This window comes from Hermetia illucens, chromosome 3 (genome assembly GCF_905115235.1).
Source record: "Hermetia illucens chromosome 3, iHerIll2.2.curated.20191125, whole genome shotgun sequence".
Taxonomy (NCBI): Eukaryota; Metazoa; Arthropoda; class Insecta; order Diptera; family Stratiomyidae; genus Hermetia; species Hermetia illucens.
In genome coordinates this window covers 87,689,685-87,709,839 of record NC_051851.1, presented here as the reverse complement: position 1 = coordinate 87,709,839, position 20,155 = coordinate 87,689,685, and the positions used below count along the sequence as shown (strand labels likewise).

At 32.0% G+C, this 20,155-nt stretch overlaps 1 protein-coding gene across 5 annotated transcripts in view; it reads right to left on the bottom strand.

Annotated features, from left to right (window-relative positions):
• Nucleotides 1–2,404: 2,404 nt before the first annotated feature.
• The window catches only part of LOC119651414 (protein held out wings), a 228,914-nt gene continuing 211,163 nt past the window's right edge, over nucleotides 2,405–20,155 (bottom strand). Inside the window, exons 7-9 of one of the 5 annotated variants that reach the window (XR_005249458.1) lie at nucleotides 14,198–14,643; nucleotides 9,659–9,705; nucleotides 2,411–5,316 (exon numbers count right to left, since the gene is read on the bottom strand). Coding sequence is in view for 1 of the 5 variants with exons in the window: in XM_038055008.1 (XP_037910936.1) it covers nucleotides 14,570–14,643 (74 nt within the window). In the remaining 4 variants the exon portion in view is untranslated. Of the gene's footprint in view, nucleotides 5,317–9,658; nucleotides 9,706–12,748; nucleotides 20,009–20,155 lie in introns of those variants that run through there. The other 4 variants (XR_005249460.1, XR_005249459.1, XR_005249457.1 and 1 more) reach the window with 4 other exon arrangements.

Sequence of the window (20,155 nt, the reverse complement as noted above, 5' to 3'; positions counted from 1 at the left end):
GAGAATTCGGTATCCCGACGAAATTGATAAGACTGACTAGGATGACCCTGACGAATGTGCGAGGCCAGATAAAAGCAGCAGGATCACTCTCAAAACCATTCAACATCAACAACGGTCTACGACAAGAGGATATCCTATCATGCGTTCTCTTTAACCTGGCCCTCGACAAAGTGATCCGTGATGCTAAGGTAAATGCAAGAGGTACGATCCTCTTTAAGTCCACCCAACTACTGGCCTATGCTGACGATATCGACATCATTGGGAAAAACGACCCGAAACGTTCAACCTGCCTTCATCCAAATTGAGCAGGCGGCCATTAGGACGAGATCTTGGGCTGCACATCAATTAAGACAAGACAAAATATATGATGGCAACGTCAGCACCGAAAACCAACAACAACCAACAACATCAAACCGCACTGGTCAAACGGGAAGAATAAAGATAGCAGACTACACAGACGATAACACCTACGATGATGAAATCCGCGCACGGTTGTTGGCTGTCAACAGAGCCTATTTCAGCTTACAAAAACTGTTCCGCTCGAAACGTCTCACCATAGGGTCAAAGCTCTTACTGTACAAGACAATGATCTTGCCAGTCCTCATGTATTCCTCGGAGACTTAGGTTCTTAGCAAAAAGAATTTCGAACTCTTGGCCGCGTTCGAGAGAAGAATCGTCCGAAGAATTTTTGGCCCCCTACATGGACGGACGATTTCGTAGCCTACATAACGACGAAATCTATGAGCGATACCATGACCGTCAGTTTGTGGATAAAACCCGGCTCAATAGGTTACGGTGGGCGGGTTGCTTAATCCGTATGGATGAGGATGATCCAGCCGGGAAAGTCTATAAGGGCAATATCTATGTTAGAAAAAGAAGACAGACCCTGCCTGAGATGGAGCGATGGCGTAGACCAGGACGCCAGACAGCTTGTAGGGATATCGAATTGGTGGACCTCGGCGCAAAACCGGGATGTCTGGAGTTCCTTATTAAAGCAGGCAGACCGGATACCGGTTGTTACGCCGTTGATGATGATGACGTTACTTGCTCGTGTCCGGATAGCTTAGTGGTTAGAGCACAGGGCGTAGGAAGGTCGCGGTTAAAATCTCAAAAATCTCTCTGGTGTGGTGTGGTTTCTGATTTTGTAATTGCAATTTTTGATTTTAATGGTTTTCATTTCTTCCCTTTCTTGCTGCCGAACAGTATACTACAGAGAAATATATCACTAATACATACCCAAGATGTATACAAAAGGAAAAGAAGCAGCTGAATAGAAATCGATTTCTACTCATGCACAGACGTCGGTACTAATATAACTAGAACTACTTTTTCTACACAAAATTTTAGGAGGTAATTTTTCAATGTAAATGGAATCAAGATATTTTAAGTATAGATTTTTTGAAAATTATCAAATTATCCATGAGAAACTCCCCTTAAGTAATAATCGAGATCTTTCAGTTGACACCCCACATGGCTACATTCGGTGAAAAAAATGTTGCACCCATCTTTTACGTGTATGGGGACCTCCGCTTAAACTCAGCAATGTGTAAATGTTCACACTTCAAATCAATCGGTGCAGTCATTTCCGGGAGAAGTGCGTGTGACAGCCAAGTAGATAGACAGGGAACCGAGGACTTTGACACTGATAGCTGAATTTCCATGGAACTTTGCAATGTTATACGAGGTACTATCCTCTATGCCACTGCTGTTTGGTACTCCTAACTTAATGGGGAGTTTCAATCAATTTCAAAAAGTTAGTAATTCACTTTTAGCAAATTTATTTGAGCAGATATCGAAATGGGAAATATTCTGCGGAATAGATTTCATATAGGCGCATCACTGTATCGCAGTTGTGTTATTCGGAAAAATTGGTCCTGCCACACGTTAAGTGAATTCACTTTGACCCCTTACTCGCGCATTTTGCAATTTACGTCGGATCTAATCTTCTTGTCAAAGTACTATGATAATTGATACCTTACATTTGATATATCACATACTATATTAGATGAAAGAAAATTTAAATCCCCCTTTTGCATGTTTGGGTGTCCCTTTTTAAACTCCACCTGAATTTATATTGTTTGGGATTTTTTAGTTCCCACATGTCCACCTAGCTTCGTTCCAATCGGTGTAGCCATTTTGAAGAAAAGTGCGTGTGACAGGCAGGCACACAGTCAGCAAATCGATTTTAATAAGGTTTTGTTTTGCACAAAATCTTAAGTGTTCTCATTTGGGCTTGATTTTCAACTCCACCATCCACAGTTGTGAGCATACAGTAAAACCGAAAGTTTGTTATTAAGTTCTTGCAGAACAAATTGATTGAAATTGAATTGGGAATATCTACTATAGGAATACTAACAACATACTTTCTAAGCTAAGTAAAGTAGACAGTGATTTAATAGAAAAACATTACATAAATTTTATTTAAAAATATTCTTCCTTATTTTTTTTACAATAGACAAACAAACAAAAACCGTTGTTTTGACTACAATAATAATTTTTGTTTACAATTTTGCTTTTATTTTCGTTATCTCTGTTTTGTTTGCTGTTCACTTATAACTAGTTGAAAATAAAGTATTATTGGTTTCAATTTATATAGACAATAAAACATATGAACATAACTATCATTTAGCATAAACTGCGAATAAAAATGAGATTGCGTTATTCTTTTGTGTACTCGTATGTTAATTTACTTAAACTTGTTAAAAAGTTTGAATTATTAGGTTCGAAAATGTTTTCCCGCTTGCTCCTGTTTTCTAGAAAAGAACTTTCTTCTTACAGCGGATCGCACTTGCTTTTATAAATGAAAACCATATTTAGAAAAAAATTTCTAACGAAAACACAACAAACAGACGAAATAATTAATTAGAGTTAATATTTATTTTAAAACGTAATCAGTGTAAATAAACTTCATTGTGTATTTATCTAAAAGTATTTTTTATAGATAAGTAGTTGTTAAATTATGCGTTGTGAGTTTACTTTTCTGAATTGATTTAATGCATAATTTGTGCGTGAAAGGTTTCTTACTTGTAGCTAGTTTTAATTATTTTAAAAATAAGTTACACAATTGCATTAGAATAGAATATCGTTTTATATAAACAATATCGATTTTTGTAGACATAATCCATGTATATGCAAAATTAAGAAAACAACGCTTTTTACATACATGATGGTTTATTGTTCTGATATATAAATCTATATATTTAACTTTCAATAATAAATTCATGCTTAATAAACATTAATTGCACATTAATTTAATATTATTTGATTAATTTGCTTTCAATTAAATTAAGATGTAAATATTTATATTTTGGAGGTCTAAAGTACGAGTTGCAAACACATTAATATACTTTTCCATTGCGTATTCAATAACTTTGAATTATATAACAATTTCCGTTCTATTCCACAAAATTTCCGATTAAGGCACCAATAAAGAAGACAAAGGTGTGTACGCCGATTCTTATCTGAATGGGAGGCAATATTTGTATCAAATGAAAAAATTAGGCAATTCCATTTTCCAATCAAATGAAAATGGACACGATTTAACATTTCTTCAGTTCTGCATAAACACTCTGAATTTAAATCTTTCAGATGGATAGGATTGATCTTGCAACTTGCAAGCCCCTCAAGAAATTATAAATGCATTTTTTTAAAATCAAATCCAGCTGCACACATAAAATTACTTTCTAAAAGAATCTCAACATCGGAAAGTTACTATTAGAATTTTGATTTGTGCTTTAAAACGATGAATTTCGAAAATGTTACTCATCGAAAACTAAGAGAAAAATGCCCAAAGATAACTTTATGAATCTAATCTTCGACAAGCTTCTAATATTTACTATAATTTTTTACGTTAATTTGTGTAACAATTAATTTTCTATATTTTATTTGTATGTTCAGCTTAAAACGAAGAAAAACTAAACATTATATGGCGCATTCAATATTTGTAAAACGTGATATAAAATAATTTTAATTTTAAATGTTTTTTTCTCGAATTTCATGATTTTAAATATTACAATTAGATGTTATAACAAATATACTTATCTTATATTCGCATTAATAATAACTAAATTATCTTTAAGGAAAATGTTAGACATTTCTATAATTTGAATACAGAATCGCCTTTTCAATGTAGAGGAGAAGTCAAGTGAGTGCTGAAGAAGAATCCGATGGCTGAATGAACATAGCAGTTAATTCTATATATTTATTACTTTACGACTACCTTCTAATAATATTTTAAACAGTATTTTGATTATTATAGCAATTGCCGTAGTGTTAAACGAATTTATTTATAATTATATTCAACATTTAGATCCTATTAAGACTGATTCATTCGAGGACATCATAATCGAAGAAGATACAAGGGGTTGGACGGATAAATTACAGTGGTTGGGTAGGTATTTTCTGGAGCTGCGCCTCGATTTATTTATCTCACTTAGCGGTATGTATTCAAAACAAAAACTAAAGGATGGTACCCCCAAATCGATTATCCGGTTTACACAAAATGGCCGGAAAGGGGAATTAAAATAATGTTCGCCTTTCTAGTAGTTCTAAGACATACTATTCGAGTATTTGTTTTATTGAAACGTTTACTTCCGTATTGGCCGAAGAAATTATGTTCGAAACGCAACATTTTGCCTAAATACTTTTTCATTTCAATATTACACTCCTGAAGAACATAAATGTGTAGAAGTTAACGACCTTACTATTTAATATTGCCTTCGAAAAATAAATAAATTTCATAAATATTTACAAAGCAATTTTATAGATGAGATTATCTGTTTTCGAGTTTTTAAAAATTTCTTGAGATTCAGTGCACATCACTTCATCGGCAGACTTCCTCTACATTCGAAAATGCAGCCTGGATTTTCACTACTTTATTATGAAAGCATACATAGCACACAGCGTAGATTGTGTGTGTGGGCCCCCTGGCAAATGAAATAAAAGAGACATTTGCCAGTTAATTTATATTTCAATTTGGTTAATTTCTATGATCAATAAAGTATACGTTGGGTGTTTGGATGGTTCAGAATCAAAACTATGTCTACGATTTTGTTGTTTGTTGAATTTTGTGATTTTCACCTTTTTGTGATACCTCTTTTTCCATTTCTGGTTTATCTTACACCTAATAATGCACAGTATAACCGCACAAGGCACGATATGTAGAAAATCAGTTATTTACAGCAATGAAATAGTAATTGCAGCAATTGACAGAAGAGAAGGCGTCTTTCAGTCTTCTGCTTTCGCTGATTGATATCGAATATTGCATTGTTTTGTTGTTAAGGTGTCCCATGCAGGCTATACCATGTTTCCGGTTTTCTATGTTGATCATCGACGAAAAAAAAGTAAATTGAAAAAGGGTTAATCGTTATGTTAGAAAGGTATTTTTCAGTAAATGATGTTGTTATAAAATTTTCAATCTACAATTTATCTAAAAAAGAAGCTATTTATGTGGGGTTGTTGGCTGCCATGACTGACTAGTTGCAGCCGCTAAAACAAGCAAGGAATCAAAATTGAAATAAAATAGTTTCGTTAATTTTGACTGTTTATTACAAAAGACAAATATAAATAATTTATTTTATTTTTCTAGGTTTTTCGCTAGTCAGTCATCGCCAATTGATATTCGCCCATAATTTCATTCGACAATAAAATTGGAAAAAAGGTTCTACTTACTTGTGCAGATGAAATCATTTCCACATCTAATTTTTAGTAACAAACATATGCGAAAGCAACGGACACATTTTCAGTTCAGCTTGATTTAAGTTAAAAGTTCTTTGTATTTGGAAAACAGGTTGTGTTTATGAACGATCTATCCAATAAAATAACGCCATATAGGACAACAGCAAACGACGACAATGGACTAAAGAGTATCGGACTCTTGGCGCCTTGAATAGGAGAACAATGCTCCAAATAGATTCCAACAAAAATTTTAGTTTACATTATAATGGACAACAAATTCATATCGGTTTACCAGCAGAAGGTGCGAAATAGGAACAAAACAGGATTTGATTGCACGCTAGAGAACACGTGTATCGGTCTGAATGGATGTGACGCATAAATACCCGCCCACCGTAACCTATTGAGCCGGATTTTATCCACAACCTGACGGTCATGGTATCGCTCATAGATTTCGTCATTATGTAGGCTACGGAATCGTCCATCCTCATGTAGGGGGCCAAAAATTCTTCAGAGGATTCTTCTCTCGAACGCGGCCAAGTTCGCAATTCATCTTGCTAAGAACCCAAGTCTCCGAGGAATACATGAGGATTGGCAGGATCATGGTCTTGTACAGTAAGAGCTTTGACCCTTTGGTGAGACATTTCGAGCGAAATAGTTTTTCTAAGCTGAAATAGACTCTGTTGACAGCCAACAACCGTGCGCGGATTTAATCGTTATAGCTGTTATCGGTTGTGATCTTCAATCCTAGATAGGAGAAATTTTCAACGGCCTCAAAGTTGTAGTCTTCTATCTTTATTTTTTCGTTTGACCAGTGCGATTCGATGTTGTTCTTTCTTTGCTTTTTGGCGCTGATGTTACCACCTTATGTTTTGTCTTAATTTCATTGATGTGCAGCCCAAGATTTCGCGCCGCCTGCTCGATCTGGATGCACGCAGTTCGTTCGTCTCGGATCGTTCTTCGCATGGTGTCGATATCGTCAGTATAGACCAGTAGTTGGGTGGACTTAAAGAGGATTGTATCCCTCGCATTTACATCAGCATCACGGATCACTTTTTCCAGGGCCAAGTCAAAGAGGACGCATGATAGGACATCCTTTTGTCTTAGACCGTTGTTGATGTCGGAAGGAGTCACGAAACCTTTCGACATCAAATGACAAATATTGCAGCGACCAGGGCGAATATGCAGTAGAACAATAATTTGCCAAAGGGAGAAAGAAAAGTCCCTTTCTTTACCCTGTGTCCCGAGGTTGGCTCGTCTAGGTCAAATTCGCCACTTCTATTGGTCTTAGGCTTAGTCCAGGTTGATAGTCTCTCAAATCACAATCTAGCATGTAGAGCTAACTCTGCTTCAGTCCACCTTTAGGTTGTTTGCCATCAATTTGGATGTACAGGCCAATTGTAACTTGTGAGTTATCGTCAGCGCGAATAGCATGTTCATATCACTTTCGTGAATTTGATCATCATCATGATAAGGGTCAAGATTAACAAACATTAAAAATACTTGCGGATAATATTAGCAAATTCACTATAATGAACCGAACTGATTTAGGAACACTTAACTTTGAAGGATGATGGGAATCTATGGAAGGGTCCACAGGAAATTGAGAAGGTAACCCTTCTAGCCTATGAAGAAGTGAAAAATGCCATATGTTAATTGTGGTGTGGAAACGGTGGGATTAACACATGGACCGGTCTCCAACCATGTATTTCCAATAACCATTTCGTGCGACACTGCTAGTTAGATAATTCGCAGTCCGTTTTCAATGGTGGCTTCATGCAAGCTATGGGAGTCAAAGTATCCCCTGACTCCGCCCTACTTGGTTATAATCTCCAAGTATGGGGCAGATTTCAAGGGTTCGTTCTACTACCTGGTAGAAGGTCTCCTCCGACTCTGCAGTCTCCTCTATAATGATGCTTATATTACGAAATTTGTCTCACAAACGAAAAGTGCATAGCCTTTCGCTTATGCTTTAAAAGCTGGTAATAAGAGATTTCATTTTTTCGCTGACTAGGAAACATACTCCGAGCACATGGTTTACTAGATAGTTACTACACCATATGGTGTAGTGGTGTAGTGGAAAAAACGTAATAGGTGAGCTTATGAAAAATATCAGTATGAACACTCACATTGTCACATCAACTGATGTAAGGAAAAGCCAATAGAATGAAGGCTTATCACACCTATCCACACGAAATACCTATATAAAGTGTAAACGAAGATCATTAGTAATACACTAAGATTCTATGTGGAAGAATACTCGGTGTGGGTTTCGATCTCGAAGATGAATGGTAGACCAGATTTTTGGTTTACGACAAATGACTTTTTGATTTGGCATTTGATAGGGTAAAAAGAACGGCTCTTTAAAAATTTGGAATGTTGGTTGTTTGGTTTTGCGGATAATATCGTTATATTTTGTAGGGCTAAACCAAGCACCTGAGCCTTCAACATTGAGAGAACTCTACTTACTTTGGGCAAAGGTATGCGGTGATAGCCTGACGGTAACAGCTATACACGAAAGGATACAATCTGCCAACATAGCCTATTTTACACTCATCAAATGCTATGAAACAAAATTATTAACGGAGAAATGCAAATGGGATTGTACCGCTCCATGATACGTCCAGTACTAGCTACTTTGCTGAAATGTTAATAATTACTGCTGCAGATGAACATTTCCCACGAACATTTGAAACGAAAGTAATAAGACGAATCTTTTGATCGAAAAGGAACTCTTGATCAAACCAAGAGCTACTATCGCTTTTCACCGGCCAAGATTTAGTACGGTTTACCAAAGCACAATGACAATGCAAGGGCCAAGTATGCTGCATGGATGAATAGTTCAAGCAGAACTATTGGTAAGCTGGAAAGAGGCATATGATCTTCCACGAAATATGGGAATATTTGCAGGCAGCAAACTTACTATAAAAGCGTTAACGGCGTAACAATGAATTGAACAGTCCCACTATAGAGACATAGCTGGAAATAAACGAGTCCTGACAAGAGCCGGACAAACCGCAGGCACTAGTGGAGCATTCTTGGACGATTTTAGGACAGCAATAAGATCTCAAATCTTTTAACTCTCATAAAATGTCTAGTCACCACATCGCATTATGCAAGAAGATATAATGAGTTTCTGGTTTTAAAAGAAAATAACTACGTTTATTCAAGAATTGAGGAATTTATTAGAAAGCAGAGGTAGCTTAAGAAAGGTACACAAAATTCTACTCCTTCAAAAGAAAGTTGCACGGCCGCTTCAATACAACAAGATCCAGAACTTTAGTGGAATGCTGAGAGCTTCCCATTAAGTAATTGGATGGAGAACACAAGTTTCCAATGACTGTTAATAACACGCGACCATAAGTAAACTGATGTGTGACAGTCAGATAATTTCTTAGATAAAAATTCGCAGGAGATTAGCAATCAACGTCTATGGAATGCTTGAAGAGAAAATATAAAAAATCTAATGATTTGAATACTTTGAACCCTCTTAAATTTACCATAGGTATTCCAACACGGTGACGTCCACCACTGAGTGTGAAAAAGCAGCGACAGTCGAAAGAATAAGAGCGAATTCTAACCCATATTTAATACTTTACAACTGAGACATGGAAACCAGCAAATGAATTCTGAAACAGAACTGCTGTATAAAGTTTCATTTTTGGATGATATATACCCAAAAATTCAATATCGACAAAAGGGAAATGTACAAATGTTAAATGTAAATGAGTCGATTTTATTTCCTATTCGCTAGCTATTCTCTTATATATAAGTACATATATATTTTCTAGTTCATATGTTACGATATTTTGGCAACATCCTTTTTCTCCTCTAAAGCTATATGCCTTGCGAACTAGAATATATATGAAAAAAACTCGCTAGCGAATAGGATATAAAGTCGTCTCATTATTTACATTTAAATTAATCGCTAGAAACACCACAGGCGTACATTCAGTTGTTCAAATGTGAAGTTAATCATACTTACGCATTTCAAAAATGTGTCACGTTACTCTCGCCTATAGTCTTGCTACTCTAAAAAGATCAAAATTGTAAAATTAAGTGACAGTTATATCCATTTTAAGATTATTTACCATTTAGTAAGTAGTAGTTATAAATTTGTTTCCCATATCAAAGCACGTAAACAAAATTATAAATGTATGGCACAGCGCGCATGTGCAATTTTTTTTATTTACAAATAATAATAGTAACAAATTAAAAATCAAATATATAGTCAGATTAAATGTCTAAAAACAATTGATTATGGTACGTAGTTAATTAATTTCTCGTAAAAATAAAAAAAATAAAATAAATAATGAAATAAGGGAAAATGTATATGTGTATAGGTATATATGTGAAATATGTTTCGCTGCAAGCATGAGTATATTAAATATAATATTATTACTCTAGGATTATCACTACTGATCACTAGAATATTCTAAAAGACATTATATTGAGAGCAATAGAATAAATAATACCCGTTTAACAAAGTTTTGAACGCGAGAGGAAATTTGATATGATTGATTTTAAGTACGTATTCTATAAAACCAGTATCATACCAAAATAAATAGGCGGAAATTTGTGAAAGAGACAGGTATAAAAGCGATCGTATTACTTTTGGAAAAAAGTCTGTTAATTTAACTTTTCATGTCTAAACGTAGAATATATAAATGTTTATGGAGAAATAAATATACGAAAGTAGATATTAGCTCATGCATGCATTCATCAATCTTTTACTATTTTTTGATAGTCTTTCACTGTATTTTCGAAATTTGTTTGTCATTTAAGGATTTATTTTTAAGAGTTTCTAGTTATCATTGAAAGTTATTTATAAAAATACATGGAACATGATAATTTGTTTATGTTGAAATCACATACTACTGAATGGTTAACACACGGATTTAATGCATGTTATTTAAGTATTTGATCATAAACTTGTACTTTTACCACAAATGCGTAATGTTACTAACAAATTCTCAAGGAAGGACGCACCCTCCTTTATTATTAAATCAATTAAAGTTCATTACTTTTATGAAATATTTAGCTGCCTTTAAATTCCTTTTAAGTAAAAATTATTTTATTGGATATAAATTTCTTTAAAAAAAAGAGCTCGCAGATTATAGAGCAGTTTGATGTTAGTTTTCTCTTGAAGCTTCATATTTAAAGTGGCGGGCATCAGTTGTTAAGAAAAACTGTATTTAAGAGTTGCAAGTCTCTTGCAACGGCAAAATCAACAACAAACGGAACGAGAACATGGTGTTGCTCACGTGTAAATAAATTCTACAAGAAACTTTAGTAAGTAAAATATTGAGACAGCGACATGAAACAGATACAGATGATGTTATTCACATAAAATTGTCTCTATTAAAAACATTTAAACATTTCCCTAGCACCAGTATTATTGACTTTGCTTTCTGGATGAGAACTTCAATGATTATTCAAATATCTATATATCATATCTGGGATATCTTGCACATATTTTTAGTTTCAAGACGTTTTTGAGATTATCAATTTTCATAGGATCGTTATCAATCGCAAATAATTGATTCTTTATGGTGGTAGTATACAAGTTTAGTTACATACCTAAATATATACTTATTGGGATTATAACGAATACTTATTGATAATTTTATTCGTAATTTACGTAAGTAGTGACATGTAAATCAATATTTTACCAGTAAAAACTTATATTTTCTTTTGAAAATCTATAACGGTTTTCAACATAAACAATACCTTTGTTCATTTTAATAAAAAGGATAATGTAGTTGTTGTTTTAGTTAACTTGGCCTTTGGTTAGTTTATATTAGCAAAATATATATTGTCTTATAAACTATTGTAAATAATGTGATTCATTAAAGTATAGTAAGAGACAATTATTTATTTGTTTTTTTAATTACATATGTTTCTTTTAATATTAAATAAAATCAATTTATTTCTAAATTAATCTAAATATTTTATTTAAATCGGAAGACAGTTCTAGTAAAACAATAGATAGATAGAAAAACAAATTGATTTTATTTTTATAAATTAGATAAAATGTGCATAAGAATGGATTTTAAATACAAATTGCCTTACTTATTTTAACAGTATCGTTTGCGTATTGAGATTAAAAGGAGAAGGTAAAATTAATTATTTTAAAGTTGTGGAGTGCGTGGATGGAACGTAAAAATATATAAGTCGATAGAAAAAAGGTGCCATGGAGCATTAGCATTATAAAAATATCATAGAGGAGGAAATACATATATCTGATGAGTTCCTTCCGCAATTGGAACATTATATTAACCTTGGAGAAATGTTTTCATAATCATCGAATTATTCATAATTGAAATTATAGAACTATTGAAGAAAAGCGAATGTGGTGGTGAGCTTTATCCATATTTGCCAATCTATTTGAATTTGTTTAATATTATTCCCATATACCATTTTGCATGATTTATTGGAAGGAGAATTGTGATACTATAAATATGAATAGATATAATGAAGTAGCTGCTGGAATCAAATTGATGGCTAACAATTTTTCTATCAGATTGAATTAAATTAACGAACTATCAACTAATTTTGTTAGGTTAAGCAAAGGTAATTTTTAGTCAATAATGTGATAAAGATTTTATGAAATAAAGTATATCATTTTTCGCTATTATCAGCCAGTTGCACTCAGAACTGATAAAGACAATAAAAAAATGCCTGAAGATACTCAATATGGCTTTTGGCTGCATGCAAAATGATTATTTAATAAATAATTATGATTCTTTCAACCGTAAATTGTGTGCAATTATTGAATTAAAGATTCTACCCAATGGTTTATTTAATGAATTCTTGAATGTTACAATAGGGGTTAATATTTCGGAAATAATTAATCGTTTCAATTGGATTCAAATTTGATGTGAGAAGTTAGGAAATGTGCGAAAAATGTTGCTTTCTATATTATTAAATTATTATTTGATGCTACTACATAGATTGTGACAGAATTATATTAATATGAAATACAGTAACGTTAACTAACTTGAAATTGTTATTTTCACTTGTTAATTTTTACTCGAATCCAATATATAATTGCGAGATTTAAAAATAAAAACAATTTTTATGTTTGAATAGAATCATTGTTCTTTATTTGTTTGAATATAAATATATTGATTCTTCTTCAAATGTGATCACTTAGGCAATCGGCCTAGCCTTATAAACTCATTGCATTCTCTACAACTTTGCAAATGTTTCTGTGATAACTATCCATAATAATAAACATTCTGAATAGAAAATATAAACTTGCATATATATTAACATTCATGTTGCACCTATTTTACAATAATAGAAAATAATAAAAAATATATATAATAAAATATAAACGTATAAAAAATGGGTAGGAAATTTTGTGTGTATTCTTTATGCCACATCAATTTATCTTGAAAGTGAATAAGGGCAGCATTGAAGAACGAACTCTGGCAATACTAATGCTGCAATCGTCAATATTTACTATAAAAACATTTCATTTGTTTACAGAATATGAAATGCACTGAATGAAGTCTATTCAGTACACGAGTAGATGAGGAAAGTAACAAATAAAGTGGATGTAACTTACACTTATGGCGAAGATTTCATTCCCCAATGCTGACCACGCTGTGCACCGCCAAATTCACGTTAGATAGGGAGTCTGTGATGTATAGCTTCCTTGTAATAATTATAATTCTGTGTACATAAAACTAATTTAATCAACATATGGCTAAAAGTAATAATTTCATATACACAATATTCATAAAAAACATATTTCTAACAATAAAGACTATTATAATTAATATTATACAAATGAATATATTTTTCTTGTTTCCGCTTTCTGTATCCTATATATGATAGTATTTAAATCTTAAATATATTTATAATATACAAACTAGGAGAATAAAAATAATTCACAAAGGCACAAGTCAACAACGAAAAAACTCTCTTGGCTGAATGATTTTTTTCAATTGCTTTTAGACATTTATAAAATAAATTCATGTCATTTGTAGTTTATTCTACAAATGGAAATTTTCCACGCCATGAAGGCTGGCATATTGTGTTCAATTAATTTCCGAAGGAAAAAAGATAGAATTCCGCTTATTAAGAAACAAATTGTATAACTTAAGAGAAAACTTAAATTTACTGGTTCTTTTTCTGTGGAAAGTGCATTTCTCTGCATCTCAAAAAGTTTAAAAATTTTTAAAAAAACAAGAAAGTAAATTGCAATGAAGATTAAATAGATTTGGATATAATCACAATAAAGTCTAAAATTCACACTGGCAGTTACGGCTCAGTTAACTTTTATTTACCTACGAAAAATTAATCGAATTGCGTTCGTTGCAATTTTCAAACACTTTTTATTCTTAGCAATGAAATATTCTTTTAAATTTTTCTAACTTCCCAATTCTTTTTTAATCTTCATAAATTCTAAAATATGTCTAGATACGTATATATAAATAAAAAAAAACACTAAATGAGTAAAAATCAGATATAAAAACAATATTTATAAACTTAATATTCAAGCTTGTAAACTAACCTTTGGAGGCTGAAATGTTAAACTTGATGATTAGAATATTTTGATATCAATCAGGCGGAACATTTTTTTAACATGTGGGGGCTCTCTCTTTTCATCTTTATCCATTTTCCTCTTGAATGCTTTCAATTCAATTCCTTTTTGGGGTATTTTTCTCTTTATATTCTATATATTTTCTAATAATTAGTATTGCTTTAGTTAAGAGTGTAATCGTTTCTCACTCAAGCACATCATACTGTATTACTTTTTTCATCGATCGTAGTATTTTATTTATATTTCCCTTGCTTCTTCTCTTTAAAATATTTTAATTCTATATTTTTTTCTTTCGATTTATCTTAAATATTGATGCGTTGAATATATTGTATTTAGAAATATCTATGAGAGAGCCCCGGCCCTTTGATATGGATGGTCTCGGGTGGCCAAACGCCTCTGCTGTTTTAATGCTCCTACTATAAAACGATATATAGATTTATTTTATTTCAAGCATTTTACATATTTTAATTATTTATAGTTTTTTTTATAAATATTTGACAACTAGCTAAAATATTTGATTCGAGTGAAATATACGCGTAGAATTACGAGAGTCTAATAATCCTAATTTTCTACTGTCTAACGTATTTGACTGAATTTCAAAGTTATTATAATCACATTGTTGCTATAAAACTTCTGGTAAATGCTTGTTTGGAAGACAACCTAAAGTGGCTTCATTATCAGTTTGCCTTAACTATTTGAATGCTCAATGGTCGATTTTCATATACTCTACTTCACAAAGATAATAATTCAATAAATAAACCGGGTACACTCTTGCTTGTAATTAAGTAACCAATTTCAGAATATATGAAGAATGTTGTATGTTTAATTGGCAAACTGATGATTAGACCACCATTATTTTTATTTGCATCAGAATGGAAACAAAGGTACATTACTATCTTTCACGGGCAGCGGCTTACTGACTGGCTACGGACATGATCTGTATTGTATTTGGTGCAGCCTCTAAAATTTCTGGCTAGGAAACATCAGCTTTTTGATCGTTTTCATAAAAAACCAAATAAAGATCACATTGGTCGATCCGTTGGCACAACATACCAAAGATATTTCCCCGTCTGCAATGAATCTGAGTTGGGTAGAAATTCTAATTAGATCAGCTTGTTTCTGGGATTTTGACAAAAGTAAGTCGAATTTCTATACAGTATTATATACGCGCAATTCCACCTTGTTAGAAAAAGCTTGCTCTTTTAGTAGAATTACGAATGGAATAAGTACAAAATGTGATAAATCGATGCAATGTGTTTTTTATAGGAATACTGAGTTTCAGTTTATTCTTCATTGCAGATAACATGATAAAAAAGATGCCGGAAGTAGGAAAGCAGACAGAGAAGAAAAGTTGCAAAATATTTTATTTAAACAAAACTCATCTCAGATTATTAGTTATATTTTGCCGTTCCGTTCAAGCCCATAAACCAGAAGTTTCATAGAAAACTTTCATTATTTTAACTTCAAAATCAGACTCCTCGAATATTCTAGTGTTTTATATCGAAAGAAAAACTATTCTCGTTATTTCTATGTATGTTTCTCGCTAACAATCGAAGGATATCAAAATAAACACAGACAACTAGTAATGGCAAAAAATAAAAACCCTATTAGACAAAAACGAAAACATAAAAAAAAATCTAAAAATACTCAGTTTTGAAAAAGTACATTTGATTCCATTTTAGTATTGTTAATTTGTCAGGGGAACAAGATTAAATGACTTCTGTTCAGATTAGTGAAATTTTATGGCTCTCACCCAGTGGGAATGACAATTTAGGATAGTTAGAATCTTTTTTGTCAAAAGGTCTCATCATTGATCTGAAAGAAATCAATAACAAGATCAAATCGCCCTTAATATTCAAACATTTGGACTTTGTATTGCTTCTAATAACATAAAAAGTTTAAAGTGATTGCTGCAATTGAGTTCAGAAACTTTTGTTTGACTTTACAATTCTATTCAATTCAGTTTAATTCGAATGCTAATGAATATTGCGAGCTAAATTCAAACTTCCACCTACCCTAAATACCACTTCCTTAAATTGTTACAGCACCGTGTCGTTAGATCTCATTTTTAAACAGAATATTAGTAGTAGTGAATGAATCTATCACTTTCTGTAAGTTTTTTGGGTTATTCAAATTCTTGTTATTTCGTTTTCATTCTACCTTAAAAAGTATTTTCGAAATATTTCCGTGTGTTTGGTCCCCATTATTTTCTCTTTTATTGACTTTTATGGAAATTTTTCTTTAAAAACTAATAAATTGAAACAGCATTTAGAAATGCCTTTTAGATAAAAATAATATAACTTTACTTTGATATTTATGATCTTTCGATTTTTTTAAATTTTACTGCCATATTTTCTATTCATCGTAGTTTTTTATGAGTAAAGGCAGAAATACTGGTGGTTCCTATTATGAGTGACATAAATAACATTTATTCCTGTCTGAGATTTTAATTTGATTGTTGAACATAAAAAACCAACTATTGATCACATAAACGATTTTCGAAATATATGTTATGTACTTCTAAACCGCATTTTAATACTAAAATGGTAACAACTAAGTAGATGAGAATAATTTAAGTGTAAAAAAAATAATCGTAACCTTTAAGGACGCTATACTGGAAACTGATACCCAAATGAATAAACTAAAAGTACTCAAAATATTTTTTTCATAATAATAATAGTAGTGACTAGTATTCTGGACGGAGTTTATCTTTCTCAATGAATTCACACTAATGTTCATATTCTTCAAATACATTTCACTTTATCGAGCTAGATAACTTAGTAGGTAAATTGAGACTAAAATGGTGGTCTCTGGTGTCACGTATTTGTGATATATAGCATAGAAATTACACAAAAGCGTAATAGAAATAAAACGTGAAAACTCCCATAAAACTTGTATTACTAATGTATTATAGATTTGAAAATCTGCAAGAACATTCTTGCAAATTCATTTTTAACCTTTAAACGGAACATCTGTGTGTAAACAGATTATGATTTACTATGGAAGGTTATACGTCCATCGATAATATTTAAGACAACTGGATCTGCTTTGATACTCCACAAAAATTTCCAGAAAGTTTCGTAGAGATTTAAGCTTACCCAACAAGCGAAAAGATGGAAAAGTGTTGAAATGGATGAGCCGAACTTTGAAAACATGAATAAGTTGGAGTTTTTCTAAGGGAGTAAATTCTTTAATGCATAAGCAAAGAAAATATTTCCGTAATTATTTCGTATTTGTCCCGAAATTACCCAAATCATTTATATATATTTTTTCTTTGCAGAAGTTTAATACCTCGACATAATGTAATCTTTTATTGGTCGAGGTCAATGATGGAACTCAGGAAAAATCTCTATACGATGCAAGGGAGATTTGCTAGAGAAAAAAATAAACGGTAACTCTAAAGAACTCAATCAATAAAAAAACACTTCCACAGAAAAGGTGGAGATTTGCCAAGAGTCTACATATAATTTTATGCATATTTCTATTAAGCTCTAGGAAAAAGTGGTTTTTGGAACTGTTTTGATGATAATCCATTTTTTGGAATATTCTGCTTTCTTTGAAGCCTTTTGATTTGTATCATCACAGGCAACATGACCGATTCACTGAGAAGCAGGTAGCAACAGCACCCTGGACAATTTCAGTAATTAGTATGGATATACACGCAGAGCTGGGAGTCAAATTTCTTTTTTACAACTTTGTAGTTTTGAGGATTATTATCCGATTTTAACCAGATTTCCAAAGCAATTTCAGCTTTACTATCATCGATTTTTGTCCTAATCGTACTGTGAAATGAAGGATGCCTACTTCGCCACGGCGTGTTATGACTGGAATCCACTTTATGGCTTCAAAGCTAACAACCTAGCGTATTCAAGTTTTCATAAATATTTTGTTGTAATTGTGGAAGTATAAGCTAACTTATGATTGGGTAGTTCTACTCCAGAGCATCGAATCGGTGTTTGAATTGTTATTGTTCTTGCAGATACATTTCTGTAAAAATGTCAACGTTCAACAAAATGAGTTTATTATATTCGCTAAGCTGTTGATGTCGTCTCATAATTACTTAAATTTAAAAAGCACCATTTAGATTCGGTTGTTGATTTGAGGGTATGAGCTGTTTGTTACTATTTGTTAAAAAATTTGACATGGACCATTATTGTATTTCAACAAATTCACTGGATTATTTACTGGTTCAATTATTGGCTTTATTCGTCGTTCCCTTTGATTGAAATGGAATTTTATATGAATATAAAAATTTACTTCTAAAATGTGCATTTTGATAAGGTCTTAATTTGTGGGACCAGGAATACATAGACGGTCTTACTTTTTCTGTCAGGTACATAGAACTTTTTGTGAGTTTTTGAGTTAGTTAATTTCCGAAAGGTAATTTGTAATATTGGTACTGGGATATATTCATCTCTCATTCTAATTTGAAATCAAAGAATTCTTAGCATAAAGCTGCGGCTACGACCTTATCAAAAGGAAATATTCTTTAATTACAAATTGAATTTTGAATAGATCTTCCGAATAAACTATTCACGAGAGCACCAAAGAATAAAATAATATTAAGTACGTAAAACTTCATTTAGGAAGTGTTTCGAGAAATAATTAAAAAATGATGTTCCTTTAAATGTTAAGATTAACGGCTTACATTCAGATTTCGTGAAAAGCTGGGAAAGATCTATGTATTTATATCCATGCAAATGGGACAAAAAAAAAATAAGAATATGCCACATTCGGTTATAAACCCGCCACCAAATATTAGTCGAAACAATACCAAATAAAAAGGTTTAACTACATTCGTCTAGAATAACAAAACAAAAAGAATCTATCAACTGTAATGTCAATAATGAATCCTAATTACTATCTAACAAATATTCTACACTTTGTGTAAAATACTGAAAGTTCAAAACTTCAATTGACTACGGGCACTACTAACTCCATTGTAAAAGTCGGAAACAACTCTTCAACAAAAATATACAAGGTCTGTTTTCATGTCTACTTTACATAACTATTTAGAGTTACTGATATCTAATGAGAAAATATTTGTTCAAATCAAAACGTTTAAGATTTGTATCTTCTTCCTCCTAACGTCTGGACAAAGCGTAATATTTCAGCGGAGTTCAATTTTTGTAATTGGCAGGTTAAATGCACTTTAAACTGATCTACTGTTTGCTATTTGACATCATACTTCCTCTTCAAATGCAGATAATTTCAAATCACGAACTCCCCTCATTGAGGCGAAATTACGCGCCTGCTGTAGGTAGAACTTGTATAAATAAATTTATATGACTTCACAAATCGGTTTTAATTGAGTATTGTTTAAGTTTTTAAATCTATATCCTATATGTGCAAAACTGTTGATTTAGACTATTTTTTGCATTTCCCATTGCGGTCGTACGTAAAAACTGGATATCTGAATATACTCTCAATGTGATTTTCACTCTGAATAAAAGATTTGTAAAAATATTTCTATTCATTTGTATAACATCTTTTTTTTAAGTTTTTTTCTTTTTTTCTAGAGTACTTAAAAGTGTATATAAGGGAAATATCTGCTTATAGTAAATATGTAATGTATATATTTTCAACATATATCTAGATCTCTTCTATTATATATGTATATAACAAAACACCACTCCCTTCAAGGAAGAACAGAAACGCCGTAGATATGTTTATCTGATTTTGGTTTTGTAATATAGTATATAAATATCAATGTTTTTATATTGTGTTTGTTTAAATCAGACTGATTCTAAAACACGGAGCCGGCATGCAAATATCGACCAACTGCAAAAAGTTTATACATTTAAGTTTTTCTGGTGTAAACTGTGTTACCAATAAACTTATCACTTAATAAATATATTTTAAATATATTCAAATAGAGGTTATTTCAGATGAAGGACTAAAAACATAGATAATAAATAAAGTTAGAAA